Here is a 23,028-nt window from a genome sequence, read left to right on the forward strand (position 1 = left end):
AGAAGGCCAGCAGTAGGATCATATATTAGACTGTGATTTTCTCAGCAGGGAATCGCATGCAAAGAACAGTGAAAGCTTTCATTCCAATATTCGAAAATTGTGAGTAGCAAGAGGAGATACAGAAATTTACATTTTGACTTTCAGGCTCTTCTACTGTAACATACTGTAATGATTTGCTATGAAAAGAAAAATACAAGAAAATATATAGAATATGTTGAGCACCTAAAGAGGATGTCTAGGGTTAGACTCTACTCTCACATCTGTGTTTCAGGCTCTGTTTGGAATTTCAGTTGCTGTTTCGAGCTTATTTGATAGAGAATATGGCGCAAGATACAGCATAATAGAATGACACATCTGACAGCTCCCACATTGTATTGTGGCTTCTGTTATTAATGAAAGCCACAATCCTAGTATAAACATACAGTTGTATTTCATTTTATTTTTTTTACTTTGCATCACCTCTGACGATTAGAGATGAGTGAACCTGTGGAAGTTTGGTTGGGTTCAGCTGTACTTTAGATAAAGTTCGGTTTGGGAACTGGACTTGACCTGAACCCTATGGAAGTCACTAATTAATTGTACAGTTGGGTCTCCGCTCACATTCAGCCAGCCATAAACAGAACACTTCCTGGGGATGTTGGGCGGTATTTTTTCCATTGTTTTTTATACACACTACATCTGATCATACTGTTCTTACCTCTAGTGTAAGCCGATCAAACACTGCAAGAGGTTTGCACTGGGCTAAAGACCAATCATACCTGATCATAGCGATGCTCACGTGAGTGGTTATTACATGTAAAGCACCAGAACTCTGAACCCAAACTCTATTTTTTTAGTTAAACCTGTGTTTGACACAAACACCAAACACCAAACCTTAAGTTCACTCATCTCTACTGATGATGTCTGGTATTTTTGTTAAATCTGTGTTCGGTACGAACACCAAACCTTAAGTTCACTCATCTCTACTAATGATGTCTGGTATTTTTGTTAAATCTGTGTTCGGTACGAACACCAAACACCAAACCTTGGGTTCACTCCTCTCTACTGATGATGTCTGGTATTTTTGTTAAACCTCTGTTCGATATGAACACCAAACACCAAACCTCAGGCTCGCTCATCTCGACTGATGATGTCTGGTTCCTCATTTAGTTCAATGTAGCTAATCTGCAATATCAAGAACTGCCAATAGACACTGGGGAGAAAATTAAACCCTTTTTATCATCTTAGGCAACCTCTTTAAAGCAACTTGAATTAACCCTATACATTTCCAATCACTGAATACTTAATTTTGGCTCCAGATCCAATCACCAAAATTCCTTCCAAAACTTCCACGTTCATAAATTCAATAGATCAACATTAGTCAAGACCAGGTATGCCAAGGGATGACCAGACTTTATTCAATAATAGAACCACTAGCAACCCTATTTCCTGGGTCAACTGTATTTATGGCATAATATACTCACTAATGCTGGGATTACTGATCTAACTAAATGCAGACTGCCTACCACCTTTCTCCGTGAATCTTAGAAATGGATGAATTCCGAGAAGGAAGGCTCAGAGCAGGGTTGCTCTGGAGGTTATTTGAGATTTGAGTTAGGGATAAATTCAGTCAATTAATTCAATTCACGGGATTTATAGCATATATTACCCCTGCGGTCTGTCTCTGGTGTGACTATTATCAGCGGCATTTAATCCCATATGTGCACTGCATTAATTTGCACTGTTGTTAACTCTTGTCTGGTACCATGAAAAAAATCACGAGCCGTACCATGTGGTCTATACGACTCCACCATTAAATTTAGTATTTCTATACAGGTATTTAGTTCAGGACTGTTGAAAATTAATGAAATACACAACTTCAGTCGTCCTTTGATCTTTTTTAAATCTAATAAACATGTGAAAAATTGACATTTACATCAAACATGGCCATGGGTAAAGTAATAGAAATGTTCAATTTTCATATTTGGAATTATCAGCAGTAAACTACTGTTTTATTATCAACTTTTGTTCTTTTCTCATGATTCACACTATCACTCTCCTAGAGCAGCAATTATGTCTGCTTCAGTACTCAGTCTTATCTTCTTTGCCATATTTGTCTCCTAAAATAAAAAAAATAGAATTTTTGCCTTATTACACAAACAGTACCATAGGGTCATAGTGACCCCACCGTCCTTTATGGTTATATAGCTATAAACTAAAAAAAGAGTACAACTGAAAATAGCATGTGCAATATGTCAGCTGAACCTTCATAATAAAATACATAAGAGGCCATAATAGATAGGAACAACATGTGTTGGCAACTATATATGCAATCTGCATGGGGTCACATTGACCCCATGGTACCAGACAAGGGTTAAATATGAATTTAACACGTTCCTGGCTCATATTGAAGACTCATGTAAATTGCATAGCTGTTATTGTACAATAATAAGCCAGCGATGGATTTCTTTACTACGCTGTAGCATACTGTCTAGCCTTTATTGGACTAATGTTCAGACCTGATGCTGTGTTTCCCGTCCTGCTTGTTGGGTATAATTGTGCTAAGGCATGCCGAATCTCAAGCTTGCAAATTGTCCTATCGCCTCTAAATAAAATGATGTAAACACATTTCTGGGTATTCTTTCTGTATGATGCACTAATTGGAAGGATTTGTAGCGATGTCGAATGTTTTACCCAAGTCACATATTCCTCTGCTTAGATCTTCGGTTTGGCATGCAATGCTAAATACGTCTTTTAGTATGTTTGGGACTGTAAAGGAAAAAAGTGACAGGTACAAAGAAAAAGGCTTTTTGAAACATCATAGCGCTTCCATAATATAATCTGTTCCTATATTTCCTCTTCTTACCTCTTCAAAGGCTTCTATATATAGATCTAATGTTTTAGTAATAATCAATAAGGTGACAAAATCCCATAAGTGCTATACTATATCACAATGTAATGCTCCTAAAGTATTTGTGCTTGATACTTTTTTGTGGGGAGAATAGTAAATATTTGTAAAGCTTTAGATTGTAGATGTAGCAGAGCTAACGGCCTCATACACATTAGATAGATGTCGGCCGACAGCTATGTCTCCAAAATACATCATACATAGAAGCGCTCGGCTTGGCTGAATGCTCATGTCCTTTCTATAAGAGAGACACTGCAAGATTCTTCCAGCAGTGACTTACAGTCATGGTCGAAAGTTTTGGCACCCTTGAAATTGTTTCAGAAAATGAAGTATTTTTCCCAGAAAATTATTGCAATTAGACATGTTTTGTTATACACATGTTTATTTCCTTTGTGCGTATTGGAACAACACACAAAAAAACTGAGAAAAAGGCAAATTGAACAAAGTTTCACACAAAACCCTAAAAGTGGGCCGGAAAAAATTGTTGACACTTTTCCAAAATTATGGATAAATAACTTTGTTTCAAGCACCTGATGCTCGTTTAAACTCACCTGTGACAAGTAACAGGTGTGGGCAATATGAAAAAAACACTTGACAACAGATAAAATGGGAGACATTGACTCAATCTTTGTATTGTGTATCTGTGTGTAACACATTAAGCATGGACAACAGAAAGAGGAGAAAAGAACTGGGACTTGAGAACCAAAATTGTTGAAAAATATCAACAATCTCAAGGTTAGAAGTCCTTAGCCAGAGATCTTCTTCTTCCTTTGTCCAAGGTGCACAAAACAATAAAGACGTTTACAACTCATGGCACTATAGCTAATCTCCATGGAGGTGGACAACAGAGAAAAACTGATAACAGTTTGCAACACATGATAGGTCGGATGGTTGATAAGCAGCCCTAATCAAGTTACAAATAAATTCAAGCTGTCATGCAGTCTCAGGATGCATCTGTGTCAGTGCAAACTATCCGTCAATATTTGAATGAAATGAAATACTATGGCACGAGACCCAGTAGGACCCCACTGTTGACATAGAGACATAAAAAAGCTAGACTGTAAGTTGCCAAAATGTACGTAGGCAAAAATTCTTCTGGGAAATCGCTTTGTGGACAGATGAGACCAAGACAAACCTTTTTGGTAAAGCACATCATTCTACTGTTTACCGAAAAGGGAATGAGGCCTACAAAGAAAACAATGCAGTATCTACAGTCAGATATGGTTGAGGTTCAAAGATGTTTTGGAGTTATCTTGCTGCCTCTGGCACTGAGGCCTTAACTGTGTGCAAGGCATCATGAAGTCTGAAGTTTAACAAAAAGTTTGGCTTGCAATATAATGCCCAGTGTAAGAAAGCTGGGATTGCGCCCTAGGTCATAAGTCATCCAGCAGGATGAACCCAAACACTTCAGGAAGCCCCCAGAAATCGATGGAGATAAAGTTCTGGATAGATCTAAAGTGGCAGCAATAGGTCCAGATCTAAATCTCATTGAACACCTGTGGAGAGATCTTAAAATTGCCTTTACAAGAAGGCGCACTTCAAATATGAGAGACCTGGAACAGTTTTCAAAAGAGTGGTCCAAAATTACAGTTGAGAGGTGTAAAAAACTTGTTGATGGGTATAGCAAGTGATTGATTGCAGTTATTTATTCCAAAGAAAGTGCAACCAAATATTAAGTTAAAGGTGGCAAAAATTATGTTTGGCCGTATTTTACAGGGTTTTTTTGTGTTGTTCTAATACACAAAGTAAATAAACACGTTATCATGAACCGGGGTACGGGGGTTCCTCATTTGCCTTCTGGAGCAGTTTCTCTCTGTACCCGAAGTCGCTTGGTCCGTTCTTCTGAGACACAGATACTGACCAGGACTTTTTGGCATCCTGACACTAAGTGTCAAAAAGAGCCTACTGAGCATGTGCAGGATTCCTATGGGTCTTTTGCCACTATCTGAGCATGTCAGTGATGTGGTATGTTCCTATTGGCCGCCGTGGCATCATCAGTGATGTGGCACGTCCCCATTGGCCACCGTGACATCATCAGTGATCTGGCACGTTCCCATTGGCCGCTGTGGCATCATCAGTGATGTGGCACGTGCCCATTGGCCGCCGTGACATCATTGGTGATGTGGCGCATTCCTATTGGCCGGTGACATTATCAGTGATGTGGAACATTCTTATTGGCCACCGTAACATCATCAGTGATGTGTAGGGCTCTGATTGGCCAAAGGGGCTGGCTACATGTGGTTCCTCCATCTTGTGGGCGGTACAGAGGTGATAAATAGCCCTGACAGTCACATGGAGGTACGCACTCGTCTTCGTGAATACTGCTGTACACATCTGAGATAGGGTTAGGCGGCGAAGTCCGACCGGACTCATTGAGGGTCAGGAGGCAAGTTAGAGTGAGGTGTTGCGGTCATATCCATTGACTGAGTTAGGGTCAGTAGCTGGCGAAGCTAGGCTCCAGTGATATCGGGCTTGGGCGGCTTTGGGACCAGTGGCTAACTGGCTGTACCATATTTGTAACCGGAGCCACTATATCCTACAAGTGACTCTCCAATCAAATAACATGGGCGGCACGGTGGCTCAATGGTTAGCACTGCAGTCTTGCAGCGCTGGGGTCCTGGGTTCGAATCCCAACAAGGACACCATCTGCAAGGAGTTTGTATGTTCTCCCTGTGTCTGCGTGGGTTTCCTCCGGGTTCTCAGGTTTCCTCCCGCACTCCAAAGACATACAAATAGGGACTTTAGATTGTGAGCCCCAATGGGGACAGCGTTCCTGATGTATGTGAAGCGCTGCAGAATATGTTAGCGCTATATAAAAAAATAAAATAAAAATAAAAAAATAAAGATTTATAGCAAGCCAATATAGGAGCAGTACCCTGTACACTCACCACTGCATATACCCTGAGCTCTGCTAGCAGGATACGGCTAGTGTTCTGCTTGTCCGCTCTTATACATACCATGTATGCTCTCTTATCTCCTCTTCCCACAATCGCGTACAAGATTTCTCCCGTGCATCCCCCATACTCTGGAATGCTCTACCTCAGCATATCAGACTCTCCCCTACCTTGGAAAGCTTCAAGAGGAACCTCAAGACCCATCTCTTCCAACAAGCCTACAACCTACAATAGCCCTCAGTCCAGTAGACCACTGCGCAACCAGCTCTGTCCTCACCTATCGTACCATCACCCCTTCCCTGTAGACTGTAAGCCCTCGCGGGCAGGGTCCTCTCTCCTCCTATACCACTCTGTTTTGTACTGTTAATGATTGTTGTACATATACCCTCTTTCACTTGTAAAGCGCCATGGAATAAATGGCGCTATAATAATATATAATAATAATAATATATGTTACGTTCTGTGAAGGAATAGAAGTGTAATGCACCATATAGATTCTGTGAGTTAACAGAGTTCTGTTTATTTACTATAATATTATTTCCTTATCTGACTCTGTCATTTAATTGAGTTCAGTATACATACTGCAGTATCGTGTGGCTTAGAACACAGTTACTGCATACACAGGTCCTCTGTGAGGGGACAGAGTCTCTTTACATCTTTTGGTACCTCTGTGTCCCCTGTAACATAGAGTACCTTAGTTACTGGGTTACTGTTGGGTTTCAGTAGGGCCTTGTGCCACCAGCTGCAGTTCTGCCATCACTGCACGGTGGACCCTGACCACTGATAGTAGTATATCTTCATCTATTCCTATACCAGGAGGTCCCCTGTAACACACGTGTATAACAAAACGTGTAATTGCAATAATTTTCTGGGAGAAAAACTTCCTTTTCTGAAACAATTTCAAGGGTGCCAACACTTTTGGCCATGACTGTAAATGGGGAAAGAAAAAAAATATAGACCTTAGGAAATCCAGCAGATGATGTTGGGAGAGAAATTTTGACTTGTCGTAGAGAGTCCCTATACATACTCGACTGTCACTCAATCATGTCAATATCAGCAAATTGAGACAATTTTAGTCTTGTGTATGGGAGGCAACTACAATAGATGTAATACAATCATTTTCCAGATCTCATCATTATTTTACCTTTTATCAGTTTGGTTTACACCTATTTATCATTTATGGTTTCTTCAAGGACCTCCGTGAATGGACACAAATAGCTCTGCTACATGTGAAAACAATGTAATTGCTATTTATCTCATCCAGGATTCTGCATAATTTACTACAACTGCTCCTGTACCTGAAAATACTCCACTCCGGCTCGATCTTCACAATTCGAGGATCTTCCACATACTCAAACTGCAATTCTTTATGGATCTTGGCTCTGTCAATCTGAACAGTAACTTCTACTTTCTGTAGACCTTTAAGAGAAGCTGTGGTGTTACAGAAGATTTCGGATTGTGTTCTCCTGGCAGAACAAAAATGGAAAAAAAGAGTTAATCAAACAGAGAACATTGAATTCAAGAAAAGTATCAACTTATATCTGCAGTTATAGTATGGCATCATCATAAATCTACTCAGATTCCAACAATGATTTAATATTTAAACTTCAAATATTAGGACAGTTCTCTAAACTTCCTGTATGAGGACAGTTCTCTAAACTTCATGTATGAGGACAGTTCTCTAAACGTCATGTATGAAGATGTATCGCCCAGGGATAGGGGGTACTCAGATTCGGGCCAAGGGGTCACTTCTGTAGGTATCACGGTGGCGTGACCCGGTCTGTGATCCCAGGCTCCACAACAAAAAGGGGATTAGGTAAGGGAGATTCTACGTGACGCCACCCGTGGGTTTCTGTGATGACTTGGTGGCACCGCCACTGCCTCTGAGGACCGTGCCCGGGACTGGTGGTGTGGGGCAGCAAGGTGAAATCCCCTCCACTGGTAGGGGAGGTGTAGTCCCGGGGCCCAATTGGGAGTTGCGGTGGTGGCAGGGATTGCAGGGAGCAGGGAACTCACTGTTCGTTTGTCTTGGTGTTGGATGAAGCTAGGCTGATGTGTGTGGTCACAAAACACAGAGTCCTTTGTAAACAAACTTGACGGTGACCGGGAGCCTTTTGGAGGAGTGTGCTGGCCCCATACACGGTGCAATGAGCAGGAGCCCTCTTTTGTTGTACTGCACCTTGTAGTCTGCTTAACTCCTCCGGTTGGAACGGGGGAAGTCCACTTCCCTGCACTATTCTGGGTTCCCTGTCACGATGCCGCCGGCGGGTCACTACCCTGCTCCGGTCCACTTTGGGTCCCCTCCTAGTGCCTGACTTGTTCCCACAGTCCAGGGGCTCCAACCCCTGACCGCTCTGCTCCTTGCTCTGCAGCCCAGGAGACACACTCCTGACTGCTCTGCTGCTCTCCTCCGACTGACTGAACTCCTCCCCTGCTGCTCTTTTCAGCTCTTAACTGGGGGGAGGGGCGGCTGCTCATATACACCATGTGGGGGTCACAGGGAAAGTCAATCATTTTAGAGCATGGATAATTATAGTGATGAGAATGTGACTAATGATGCTCCAAAACCTCTGAAATAACTATGGGAAAGGTACACGGTGGTTAAGGTTCACTTTACATTGCCTAATAAAGCTTTTCTGTAGGGCATGTCTACAAAGATATGTAGGAGTGCTAGTGCCTCCTGCCAGTGCTTTAACAAAAACAATGCAACTTTGATGCCAGGTTCCTTATAATATGAAATTTGTAACTTTACTATATTCTCATGAAAAATTGGAGAAATATGTTTGTCTAAGATATATGTGTATTAAAAGGTAACACATTTCGGCTCCAGTTCATCAAAGCAATTATGTAGAGCACATTAAAAAGTCGCAACGTTTTTACGCAACACTGAATTGGTGACACCTACTCATCAAATTCATGATGAACTACAGCATGCCTTACACCACAAATCCAACTGGAGTGAGATTTGTGGTGTATAGAGGCTCTTAGCATTTTCAGACACTTGGCTTGTGCCTCTTAACCCCTTCATGACCAGGGGATTTTCCGTTTTCAGTTTTTATTTTTTGCTCCCCTACCTCCGAGAGCTGTAAATTTTTCATTTTTCCATCAACCTTACCATATGAGGGCTTGTTTTTTGCCAGATGAGTTGTGCTTTTAAATGAAATCATAAGTTTTACCATATAGTTTACTGGAAAATGGCAAAAAAATTCCAAGTGCGGAAAAATAACAAAAAAAGTGCATGATTGTTTTTGGGATATTTTATTCACCGTGTTCCCTATATGGTAAATCGGACAGGTCTGTATGATGCCTCAGGTCGGCACAAGTTTGTAGACACCAAACATATTTAGGTTTACTTTTATCTTATGGGGATAAAAAATTTCAGAAGTTTGTCCAAAAAAAGTGGCACACTTTTTGTGCCTTTTCCCACGACCCATAGCGTTCTCATTTTTTGGATTATGGGACTCAATGACAGCTTATGTTTTGCGTCTCAAGCTGATGTTTTCAATGGTACCTTTTTTGTGCAAATGCTATGTTTTGATCACCTATTATTGCATTTTGCACAAAATTTGCAATGACCAAAAAACATAATTTTGGCATGTGGAATTTTTTTGCCGCTATGCTGTTTACCGATCAGATTAATTAATGTTATATTTTGATAGATCGGGCATTTCTGAACTCGGCGCTACCAAATGTGTATATATTTTTTATTCTTTTAACCCTTTGATTTCCAATGGGGCGAATGGGGGATAATTTTAACTTTTAGGGATTTTTTAATTTATTTATTATTTTACTAGTCCCCTTAGTAGGCTATAAGGATCAGCAGTCTGATTGCTCATTCATTTCTCCTGATCAGGGTAGCATTGCTCTGATCAGGTGAAATGCTGCATTGTTGTTACAGCTGGCGCTCTGCTACCCAGAGGCGTGGGTGGATCACGGACCCACCTGCACCTGTGAGGCACACATGTCTGCTGTACAAATCAGCAGACATGTGCGGGGATTACCCCCGGTTCACCGCAGCAGCCAGTGGTAATCACCCCTTATGATTTAGGCTGTACCGTTTCGTCCTCAGTCGTGAAGGGATTAATGAATCAGGCATCTCTGACTCCTGCATGCACCCTCAAAAATGCTCCCTGAACAACACTGGTCTTGCTGAATCAGGTCCTTCATTTTTAATGATCATTTTTAACAACATTTTGACCCAAACCAATCATCAAGAGTCAAGAAATTAAATTATAATAAAAATGGTAAAACCCAAAGTCAGATATGCCATTTTTAATTCAATAAGTGAATAGTATAATAAAAAGGTAACATACCGGTCAAATATACATGGCTGCTCCCCAAACATCACTTTCACACTGCTCCCTGCATTCAGGTTGGTTCCAGTGATTGTCACTTGTGTCCCTCCTGAGACTGGTCCCTGCACAGGCTCCAGTTTAGACAATGCCAAATTCTAAATACAAAAAAAAATGTCATGTAAGGGGAGATTGAACCCAAAGCTTTGGTGGTTTTTATGGGTTGGCATAGATTACACTGATTCCTATTATGTATATGTGACCAGCAAGGAGCATCATGTAGCTTTACTTCACACAATGCGTTAACCGTTGCCCCATAGCTGTCCTAGTAATAATCCATACATATATCTGCTAAAAGACAAATCCGCTTGAAGCTTTGTGCAACACTATTGTGGATTTAACCTTGCCACCACCAGCAAAACTATAAGCCCAGAGGGATTCATTTTTGTATTTATAACACAGTAACATATGATTACAATCTGATACTGAAGATCACAATGATACAAAAATAAACCATAAAAACGTCTGTTACAGGAATGAAAATGCAGAGTGTACACTTAGATTAGCATTTTAATGGAAAAACTCCTAAGGACCGCAGGAGAAGAGAACATCTGTATTCAAGTGATGAGTTAGGCAGAAGTGACGGGATATTCAAAAACAATGGACTTGGTGACGGTATGAAAGCTGAACTCGGTGCTCCGTGACTGTTCGTGAGTTACACCGATCTGATCTGGGAAATATCAAGTCAACTATAAATGCAAGTGTCAGTTTTAGTTCCTGTATGTACTTTATTAGTGGACTGTTACTACAATATGAAGGTCAGGTTTCGTAACGTGATATGTAGTTTTATAGCTTTGTAATGTTTAGCGTAGAGAACTATGCTTTTCTTCACATTATGCTGAATGACTGAGGATGTCTGGAATTTTGCTTTTCAGTTTAATTATACCATTGGATTTCAATCAGATAAAATTATATATTTATTGAACTTCTAGAAAAGTTTAGTTACTGGAGTCAGTTATTTATAGAGGCCCATTTTGTACACCAGGGAGTACATGCATGGTAACACGGTCATGGTAATGCTTTTCACACAATTGAAATCTGTTCTCATAAATATCTGCTAAATGTGAATTAGCTAAACAGTAGTAAATCTATGAGACATATTGCTGGATCATTGGATTTATACATTTGATATATTAAATCAAACAGAATAAGGGTGTGCGAAATTTAAGGGCAAGGATCAAAACTAGTCCAATGTAATAAGAGTGCATATGGCATCTTGAAATATATGCTGCTTGTTTTATAACGTATAACACAAATCCTAATACTTCATTCCCAATGTTAGAAGTCTAAATTATGGGTCTAGAATAGAGCAATGAACTATTTCTACCCCAGGGGTCTTTTACACAAACATTATACATAAAGCTGAACACTACAAGCACTTATTCCACAAGGTACAAATATTACATATACTACAGCAATGATGGTAAGTGCTTGGGAATGGTTGAATATTGAATTGGAAAGTAGAAGGGTTAGATACAAAGATATATCAATTATTCAAGCATATGACTATGAATATTTAAGTGACTGTTTGCAGTATGATCAGAGAGGGAGCTATCATGTATAATTGTTTAATCCATGCAAACAAGAGAAGACCTCGGAGAGTGATAATATGGAATCACAGGGAATATTTCTGTTCAAGTGTCAACTGTTAAAAGTTTATATGTCATCATTCACACACAAAAAAAAAATCTGACATTCAACACACATACTACATAGGAACACATCTCAACAATGCAAAGAAAGAAGACTTGCTGATCATGAACAAAATTGAAACACCAAGAAGTATGAATTGTGAAATTATAAAAATCACAGGATCAATAAATATGTTAACAATGTGCAAATAATGAAAAATGGAAACAAATGTAAAGCCAAACTTTTAGAACAACTGGAATGAAGGCTAACCGGGTTCCGATCACTATACATTATGTTAGGCAACACCATAATTCTGGATTAGGACAGTTATGATGTTCCCTCATGAAGACCTTCTCATAGCGTTACTCATGGAGGCTAGAAATGAGCAATGGAGACTGGGATGAAGGTCTGTCCTCTTCAATGATGAGTTCAGCTTTTGTCTTTGACACAATAGTATGGTATGGAGAACATGTGGGCAACACAATGAAGAGGCCATCAAAAGGGAATGTTACAATGGTCCTGCTCCTGGTAATATGGTTTGTGTGGCATAATGTAGGTTAGCCGGACCCTTCTAGTCTTCAATCCAGGTACACTAACAGCTAGGTGTTACAGTGATTTGGTCATAAGTAACAGTGGTACAGCTATTTCTACAAAGTGTCCCAGGAGCCATTTTTCAACACTACAATACTGAATCCCATGTTTCTTGTGCTACTTTTAGCACTACAGCCTGTGTAGTCTATACATGTTACCACAACAAGCAGCATCTTTGGACTTGTCTTTCCTCAAGCACATCTGGGACTTCATTGGTCATCAATTGCAAAGGGAGCTGTTAGCAGCAGATGTTGATGATTTGCATGTCCAAGTACATTCACTGTGCAAGAACATACCTCAGACAACCATTATTAACCTCATTGATAGCATGCCAAGGTGTATGTGTATTTCTGCACGTGACACTCATAGTCAATATTGAATAAATTTAAATGTTTCCAGAATTTTGTTTCATTTTTTCACCATTTGCATATCAATAACATGTCTACTGACCTGTGAATTTCAATCACATTTCTTTCTTGGTGCTGCAATTTCAATGTTAAGGCCTATCACACATGGCGAGTAATACAGAGTGAGTGGAATGCCATAAAAAAAAAATCGCATTCCACTCAGATTAATATTACTCTATTACTCTCAGCTGCAATCAAACCGAAAAAACAGTCGCAGCATGCTGTGGGTGCAATGCAAGCTTGTTTTACTCACACCCATTCAAGTCTATGGAGCATTCCATTGCTCTCGCGTTACACAGGTATAACGCGAGTGCAGTGCGATTGTCGCATCAGACGACAACGGAGGAGATATTGAGATAAATCCCTCCCTCTCCTCTGCAGCGCCGGCACTTTCCTCCTCAGCGCCGGCCCTCCCCTCCGCAACTGTGATCTGGTCGCACGATTGGACCACAGTCGCATGACACTCTCGCATGACACTCAGTTCCCGCTGTGCTGCGAGTGTGAGCCGAGTGTCATGTGAGCACTTACAGTAATCCCCGGGTGGCCTCAGCCTAAGGAGTGTATAAGCATGGGTAATATGAAGTTTTTCTGGATTACCAATGCGCCAGAAGATTGGATGCTGGAGTGAAAATGTATTCTTTGTAGTGATGAATCAGTGTTCACCACCTAGCATAAAAATATGGGTTTAGACAATGCTTTAGACCAGTGCTCCCCAACGTCAGTCCCCAGGAACCACCAACAGTGCATGTTTTCAGGATTTCCTTAGCATTGCACAGAATGGAATCATCACCTGTGCAGGTAATTAAAGAAGTGGTTCACCCATATTTATTATTGGCCACAATGATATTATGCTGAGAAACAAGGTTTCTCTCAAATACCTTGTGTTGCCAATAGTGCCTGTGAGTGGCGTTATTGTGGACCGCTCTTTTCCATTGCATGACCCCTGGGCACCATGAGCTCTGGGATCCGATGATGTCACGTCAACTTCTTATACACCTGACATCACCGCGGCCACCCCCAGTCTCCGTGAGTCACTAGGCTGTGAGCAGCGTTTCACAGCTCACCACAGCCCAGCATCCCTCCTGCATGCACGCTCTGCAGTTAAGGAGGAGGGAGCAGGGAGGTGCTGAGCTATGACGCTGGGCTTTGATGAGCAGTGAAACTGCACCCACAGCCCAGTCACTCACGGAGACCGGGGCCAGCCTCAGTTGACATAACATCACCGGATCCCAGAGGTCATGGAGCCAGGGGGTCATGCAAAGGGGATGAATAAGCCACAATAGCGCCACTCACAGGCACTATTGGCAACACAACGTATTTCAAACATTGTTTATCAACATAATATCGATGTGGCCAATAATGAAAAGGGATGAACCACCCCTTTAAATTATTAACTGTGCAATACTATGGAAACTTTGAAAACATGCACTGTTGGTGGGCCCTGGGGATTGAAGTTGGGGAACACTGCTTTAGACCATTGTTATATGGACTTATTGTATAAAAGTGACATCTGCTGCTCCCATATAATATTTACATATACTGCACAACAGACTGGATAAATCAATCAAATGCGGATAACAATTGAACTGAATAAAAATATGTAAAAAGACTATTGCCTCTTAAGTAACAAATAACAAGTTTATCTCACATCCAATAATAATATTCACTGGTGTCTAATAAGTATGTTTAAGATATTAGAATATCAAAAACTATCAATTTTAAACCCAGTAGTGATCCATGTATGTACTGATCTTGGTATAATTGCCTCCACTTTTTGTTCTGTGTTTATTGTGATTTCCACTATGAGCTGTATCAACAATGACTTCAGTTGACTGTTTAAAGAGACTAACTTCATGAGATTAACTTCACATTATTGTGTTTTAAGAATAGAATGAGAATGGTGCAAGATTGTAAGTATTTCCAAAGTTATAAGGAGAGCACCTGCCGGCAGCACTTACATGGCAAACTTGTGTTGTGTTCTAAAGTCCTTTTCCGGGTACAGGCATTGTATGATGCCTGTAGTTTTAAAAAGGACACAGACTGAAAACAATCTTACACATTGCAGAAAACACATGTTTCTTCTTCAGGGATAGTAATGGTCTGTGAATGGTCTTCTATCTCTAGAAATAATGGATATGGTTTCTCAAAACTCTTGATGCTAGAGTGTCCAAATCGAAAATCTATTGGGTCTCAATGTATGACATTCGTTTGATAAAGTCCACACGTTTCCACCTCCTCAATGGGTTTTATTGGCCATTAAATGCCAATAACTGGTTAGAATACTAATTGTAGCATTATTGGCATTTAATAACCATTAAAACCCATTAGAGAGGTGGGAATTTCATCAATCAAATGTAACGGAGTAAGAGCCAGTGGATTTCTGAATTGGACACACTGGCACTAAGAGGTTTCAATAATGAGATATAGCTGTTTGCGTTCTAATAGAATTTTTTCTTGTGCAAATATAAATATATATATATACATATATATATATATATATATATATATATATATATATATATATATATATATATGTATATATATATATATATATATATATATATATATATATACTGCTCAAAAAAATAAAGGGAACACTAAAATACCGCTGTGTTGTTTAAGTGTTACCTTTATTTTTTTGAGCAGTATATATACACATAAAGGTGTGGATTATACAGCAACCACATCTAGTATCACTATAAATCTGTGCCCATTCACAAATTAGGATCCCTGTGGATGGAGAACGTGTTTTTTCACTACAACATTACGTCCCGCAAAGCTGTACCTGCAACTGGATATTGAAACACAACATAAGTTTGCTGAGTGAATGCCACCAGCCGCAGCACTTGACTTCAATCTTGCGCCATTCTTCTTCTATTCCTAAAGCACAGTGATCTGAAGTTAATCTCTTCAAGTGCTCAACTGGAATCACAGATAACACGAGCTTCTAATGGACATCACGATACACAGAGAACAAAAAGTGGAGGTAAATAAATACACTGAGATGAGAACATTTGTTCCTTAAGCACCAAAAGTCTTTTTACACATTGTAATATGTAATTTGTTGGATGAGGAACCATTGGGTTGTCTATTTTGGTTTTGAATTGGGCATTTTATTTACTGTTTGATTATTGACATTCCACAGCATTGTGTTCTTCCAACTTCGTGGTAAAAGGCATTTTAGCATTAAAGGCTCATAAAAATGCTTTCTTTAGCGTATTCTGGAGGGATTTAAAGAGAACTTGTCACCACAATTTTGCAAGTTAAAGTAAAGACATGACCATAATGGCACTGTTATACAAATTACATTGATATTTTTGTGAAGAAATCAGCATTACTTAGTGGTTCTTCTTTAATTATCAACCCATTTCCCCCCCCCACACACACACACCCCCATACACCCCCACACCATTTTATTCAAGACCAACAGGTAAATCAATCTGCACACATGCCACCTGCAGCACTGACTTTGCTGGAGCAAAATTTGAAATAGGAGGCAGGTCACAGAAACAGCAGTGCCCTGTCACTCAAACACCAGAGGCAGGTGATGAAGACGCAGTATACAGTTCAGCTTCAGTGCACAAAATCTCATTACCAAAATTCTTCAAATGCAAATTAAAGAGAACCACAAAGTAGATTTATTTACCAAGAGGTATCAATTGAATCTGTATATTAGCTCCATTGGATCTCCACATAATTTGTGACATAAAATTGGACAAGGTATAGCTGTGAAAAACTGCCACAGTAGCCAATCTGATAAATTAGGGAGCGATGATGCCAGTTGTAGAATGAACACCTTATTCTCTGGTTAATGCATTGGTTTCTAGTGTGGATATTTTAATTTTGCAGCTACTAAGCTAAGGATTTTCTTGTTTTCAATATCCTTGTGCTGTAATTCCTTTTTGCATTACACACTTTAATACCAGACACAATCTTTGGACAGGCTTTGGAAACAAGGAGCCATGTTTTTCTAATCCTGGACAACTAATTTAAGGCTTGGGCCACACAAGCACTACAGTGAGTGCATCGCATGACACTCGCCTGCCACTCTGCTGTGAGTGTAAGCCAAGTGTCATGCCACTGTGATGTGATCCGACAATCACAGCACAGCCGGGGAGGAGGAGGCGCGCACTTCGTAGGTGTGAGAGGGATTAATCTCCCTATCTCCATTATCAGCTGATGCATTTATCACACTGCACTCCGGTGTCATATGAGTGCAGTGCGATATTTGTCTCGCACCCATAGACTTGTATGGATGTGAGTGAAAATGAATTGGATTCCACCTGCAGCATGCTGCAATTGTTTTCTCGGTCCAATTAGGGATGAGAAAAAAATTGCAGATGGGAATGGCCCCATATAGTAACATGGGTCCGGGTGGAATGTGATCCGTTTTACTCGCCATGTGTCCTTAGCCTAATACATCAACTATTTAAAATGGAGTTACAAATAGCGCTTTTTTTATATCGTCAATATGTTTCACACTACTTATGCAACCTGGCAAAAATTATGGAATCATCTGGCTCTGATGATGTTCTTTCAGTTGTTTACTTTTGTTTAAAAAAAAGCAGATCACAGACAATGCACAAAACTAAAGTAATTTCAAATGGCAACTTTCTGGCTTTAAGAAACACTAAAAAAATCATGAAAACATAATGTGCTAGCCAGTAACGGTTACTTTTCAAGACCAAACGGGGAAAAATTATGGAATCACTCAATTATGAGGAAAAAATTATGGAATCATGAAAAACAAACAATCAAAAGATCACTCCAATACATCACTACTTTTTTGTTGCACCACGTCTGGCTTCAATAACAGCTTTCAGTCTTTTGGGCATGGACTAAATGAGTGGCAAACAGTACTCATCATCAATCTGGCTCCAACTTTCTCTGATTGCTGTTGCCAGATCAGGTGTGCAGGTTGGAGCCTTGTCATGGACCATTTTCTTCAACTTCCACCAAAGATTTTCAATTGGATTGAGATCCGGACTATTTGCAGGCCATGTCATTGACCTTATTTGTCTTCTTTCAAGGAATGTTTTCACAATTTTTGCTGTATGGGAAGATGCATTATCATCTTGATAAAGGATTTCATTATCCCCAAACATCCTTTCAATTGATAAAATAAGAAAGGTGTACAAAATTTCAATGCTAACTTAAGCATTTATTGAAGATATAATGACAGCCTTCTCCCCAGTGCCTTTACCTGACATTCAGCCCCATACTATCAATGACTGTTGAAATTTACATATTCTCTTCAGGTAGTCATCGTTTTATTGTTTAGCTTTTCTGTATGTAAATCCCATTTCCTTTAGGCTGTTTCTTACAGTTTGGTCACAGACATTGACTCCAGTTTCCTCCCATTCGTTCCTCATTTGTTTTGTTGTACATTTCCTGTTTTGGAGACATATTGCTTTAAGTTTCCTGTCTTAATGCTTTGATGTCTTCCTTGGTCTACCAGTATGTTTGCCTTGAACAACTTTCCCATGTTGTTTGTATTTGGTCCAGATTTTAGACACAGCTGACTGTGAACAACCAACATCTTTTGCAACAATGCGTGATGATTTACCCTCTTTTAAGAGATTGACAATCCTCTGCTTTGTTTCAATTGACATCTCTCATGTTGGAGCCATGATTCATGTCAGTCCACTTGGTGCAACAGCTCTCCAAGGTGTGATCACTCCTTTTTAGATGCAGACTAACGAGCAGATCTTATTTGATGCAGAAGTTAGTTTTGGGTATGAAAATTTAGAGGTTGATTCCATAATTTTTTCCTCATAATTGAATGATTCCATAATTTTTCCCCCTGTTTGGGCTTGAAAATTAACCGTTGTTGGCTAGCACATTATGTTTTCATGATTTTTTTTGTGTTTCTTAAAGCCAGAAAGTTGCCATCTGAAATGACTTTAGTTTTGTGCCATGTCTGTGATTAGCTTTTTTTAAACAAAAGTAAACAACTGAATAAACATCCTCAGAGCCAGGTGATGTAATAATTTTTGTCAGGGGTTGAATATTGCAAGCAAAAATGTTCAAATCGCCATGCATAATGTGAAAATTCGAACGAAGTATCAGAGCAGAATAGCACAGATATTTTATTATACATGTTGCAATATTTCACTGTTTATTCCTTAATGTACATAATAATAATAATAATAATAAAGCTAATAAAGCTACTTTGTTTAGTCAACCACATTTATCGTTCTTATGACTTTGAAAAATAAATGTAGCAGAGCTTATTTTGTAATTTAGATCAATTATTTACTAAAAGCTCTGATAACAGTTAACCTGTCTTCCCACTATACACTAAGATCCAAGTCCCAATATTGGCATTGTTATATTGACAAAGTCTGTGCTACCTGTATCGGTCATTCAGCGTTCGCCTTATGATCTGTATACTCTGCATCCCTTGTAGGGAGGTTTATGTTCTGGCACTGCTAGAGTTAACATCCGCAGTAAATTCAAAGAAACATTGCTGAGCTCAGCGGGCACGTTGGGCGCCAATCCTGCTCCTGCTTAGTGCTATTCAGGAGGAAACGAATTACTCAAATCAAGTTGCATTACCCATCGCCATGAAGAGGCAGAGGCAAATTCTCCTAGAGATAAACTCTCTTTCCTAATGTGCCCTTTCCAGATGAAATAATTAAGGAAAGTGTGCAATGCAGTCAATTTTCAGTAACACTTCACTTCAAATGCTCCATCATTACAAACTCATTAGATGCTTGTGCAGATCTCGCATGCTTTTCCCTCAGGCATTTCATTGCAATTTGGTGTTAATGATGAACACTTAAAAACACTTCCGGATTAAGTTGTTGCAACAATAGATATGATGAACTATAAAGTTGCATTAAAAAAAATCAGTCTTCCATTCAGTATGTTTCACATATGCCCCAGATATACCAGAGATTAGAAAAGCCAAGCATGCAAATCTACAGAGCTGACACCGCAGAGACCTGTGTGGTTGTCAGATAATGGCCCGTACATTTATTTCATAGGTTTTGTTGAGATGTCTCCGGTCTTTCGTTCCATAAGCATTACAGTTCAACAGCTATTGAATGATGAATTATTGATCTATACAGTACGAGTCTAGAGATTTCCTGGCGTTGGCTGACCTAAGATTCTGTATCAACTAATATCTGAGTACGGGCAGCACGGGGAAACAGACTGTAGAAACCTTTTTACGTGATGGCTTGCTTCCACTGCTATGAATGATGATCTCCTGCAAATATTACAGTCAAAAACTTTTTTTTATAGCTAAGTATTAAAGTATAACTCCACAAAAGAAACCCCAAAAAACTTAAAACACTGCAGTGTTTCAGAGAAAAACATACTTGGCTACAATCATGCAACTAGGCTCTGATTCGTGTTGTCCGAGATCGGGCATTATGAATCTATTGACAGGTTCATTATGGTGGCCCAAAGACTAAAATGTTGTTGGGGATATCATGTCTGCATCACACATTAATGCTGGAATCACTGGGCATAGTGGCTTTTAATGTCTACGTCAGCAAGTCATTTATTGTCTGCAGTATGTATAAATGACATCACGACTGTATACAATCAATACTGAAGTAGTGATGGAGTGGACCAGGGTAGGAGTACATTCTGATAGTAATCATATACCTACACTCTTGGGACAATCCCTATGTTATAAAAGATACAAGTCTACAGCCTTAAAATTCTGATATGAAAACACCATCTACAATCACTGTAAACTAGTGAAGAGTGAGCGTGTCTGGCACTGCACGTTACTCAACTGAGCATCGGGGTGCTTGGCACGCTCTATACTTGGCCAAGTTTTGGGAATGCTTGAGCACTATACTCAAGTGCCCTCACTGCATGTTTCCTGGCTGTTTTTCAGGCTTCAAACTTGCAGGAGTAGCCTGGCAATCATGGTAATGCTGTAGCAATTTTAGATTTATTACTGTGATTACTAGCTGGCTGCATCATGTCCTCAGGTCATATGTGAAGCCTGGGCATGTGATGCTCGGCACAATGCAGTTCAGGGAGAGTTGATGTAGGAGGGAGAGCTTAAATTAGAGCAGGCATATAGGCAGTGTTTATATGCTTGTACACTTTAGTACCTTTCATGTGACACTACAAGGTGTTTTTAGGCTGGTTTAACACTTGATAACCAGCCAAGGTAAAGCAGACAGCTAGTTATTGGGCCCTCCCAGTTGTCCCAGATTTGGCATATCCATTAGTTGCACCAATTCTGGTGCTTCACCCTGACTCTTCCCATTTGCCCTGGTGCTTTGGCAATTGGGGTGATATTTTTGGGGGTTGATGTCAGCTGTGAATTGGTACCTAACATTAAACTCAGGGGTTAGTAAAGGAAAAGCATCAACCAGATACCCTCATTACTAACTGTTACGTCACCACCGGAGTCCGCTCCAGTGACTTCTGCTCCGATCGCCAGGCGACGCCGTGTTCCTGCCGTGGATGGTGCTGGTGATGGGAGAGGAGTCGATGCCAGCGGCACCGGTGGGCACAGGCTCCGATCATCCACTGGGCTGGGTTATCTTGGGATCTGCAGTACCACTGGCTGACTGTGGGTGGTGTGTGTCTTCCAGCTGAAGTTGCCAGCGTTCAGCTACAGCCAATGGGAAGACACCACACCCTTCTTAGTTCCCCTCCTGTCTGCTGACCTCTGCCAGAGATAGTTCTGATTTCCTGGCTCCTGATCCACCCTATTCTGTTTTGTGATTCCTGTGTGCTGACTTCTGCGTGTTTTCTGACTACCCTTATGCCTGCTGTTTTTGTACCTCGCTGCCCGATCCGGATTTGACCTTTGCTACGTTTTCTGATTACGTCCTTGCCTGCTGATTCTGTCCCTGTTCTGCTATTCCTGGTTTGACCCTGCCTGACGACTACTCTCATCGGACTGCAACCTTCCACAGGTAGTGATCTCCAGGGCTCTGTGTAATTCCAAATCCCTGTATAGGGGTTAAAGGGTTTCAGGGTTCTGGGGGTCCTGCTTGGTGAGTGGCTTCCCTTTAGCCTGTCCATTACATCCCATCTGTGTCTGTTGATCCAGGCAGGCGTTACACTAACCCAGTAACTGTAAAGTTTAACAATACGTTAACAGTCCTGAAGAAAAAGCTGGTGTTAGTTTTTAAAAGTGTAGAAAATAAACTACAGATGCTATTTATCCTCTTAGTCGTGGATTCATCCTTATTACATCAGAAGGGCAATGCAAAAAAGGTCAATATATGGCTCATTTTTTCCTGACACATCTCCTTTGACCATGCAGCTGTCCTGTATTATATGCATTATATGTGCTATTGTCACTCTCACCAGGTGAGCATTTACTTTTTTTCCTACCTTGCACCACTTGATAAGACCCTATGCACTCTGTCACTCCCCAGCCCCTCTTTCTCATGGTATTGCCAGGTAATACCTGTCTTTAGTGCTATGAGCAGCATTTATGTTTGAATAAATGCATTTTAACTTACCACAAAGTAGTACAGCAATGAGGATTTCACCATAAACCCATCTCGGCACTCTCCCACACAGACATCTACGAATCCTGCATGTTGGCTTTGCTGGGCACTACCCATTTCACATACAATTCTGGAAATAATGACAAGGATTAAATCAGTGTGTGCAATACATATGTATAAAAGAGCCAGTAATGTATTTTATGGGAAAATACTATAACTAACACTATAAGTTTAATAATTTGTATAATATGACATATATGTATCTAAACAACTTATTCATGATCTTTAATATATGTTCTCTACTTTATCAGCAAGTAGCACTGATCCTTTGAGACTTCAACACTATTTCAGCATCTTGCTGATCCATAAACACTATACATGGCCCTTATTGACCTGTATATAGCAGTGTATAGATCAGTATCCAGATAGTTCTGTATTATGGGACTGGGGAATCAATGTTCAGTAGTTAATAAAAGAATGTCTGATGAACTGTATCAGAAACTATTCATAAAACCAAGTAAAAGTCAAAGTGCATGGATGATTTAGGTTAGTGTATCAGTGCTCGCTTCTAAGAAACTATGGTTTATTATGACAAGTACAGACTGTCAACTTTTACATGAAAAAAATTAGTGATGTAATTCTATGAGATAAAGTAGAGATTCTGAAAACAATGATAAGATGAAACACAAAGTATATTACAAAGTTACCCAACTATGAGTTTTTAAAGCATTGGGCCCAATGAAAATCATATTTCATGCTGCATAGTCTCATGTAGATAAAGGCATCTTGGGCCAAGTTTGTCCCTAAAAACACTGAAAAAAGAACTTT

General features: G+C 40.0%; 1 protein-coding gene across 1 annotated transcript in view; it reads right to left on the reverse strand.

Annotated features, from left to right (window-relative positions):
- Positions 1 to 23,028, reverse strand: part of PLXNA4 (plexin A4) — a 1,083,593-nt gene that overhangs the window by 199,544 nt on the left and 861,021 nt on the right. Inside the window, exons 14-16 of the mRNA XM_075345346.1 lie at positions 22,213 to 22,330; positions 10,095 to 10,231; positions 7,080 to 7,247 (exon numbers count right to left, since the gene is read on the reverse strand). Of these exons, the coding sequence (XP_075201461.1) occupies positions 7,080 to 7,247; positions 10,095 to 10,231; positions 22,213 to 22,330 (423 nt within the window). The remainder of the gene's footprint in view (positions 1 to 7,079; positions 7,248 to 10,094; positions 10,232 to 22,212; positions 22,331 to 23,028) is intronic.

This window comes from Anomaloglossus baeobatrachus, chromosome 4 (assembly GCF_048569485.1).
Source record: "Anomaloglossus baeobatrachus isolate aAnoBae1 chromosome 4, aAnoBae1.hap1, whole genome shotgun sequence".
Classification (NCBI taxonomy): domain Eukaryota; kingdom Metazoa; phylum Chordata; class Amphibia; order Anura; family Aromobatidae; genus Anomaloglossus; species Anomaloglossus baeobatrachus.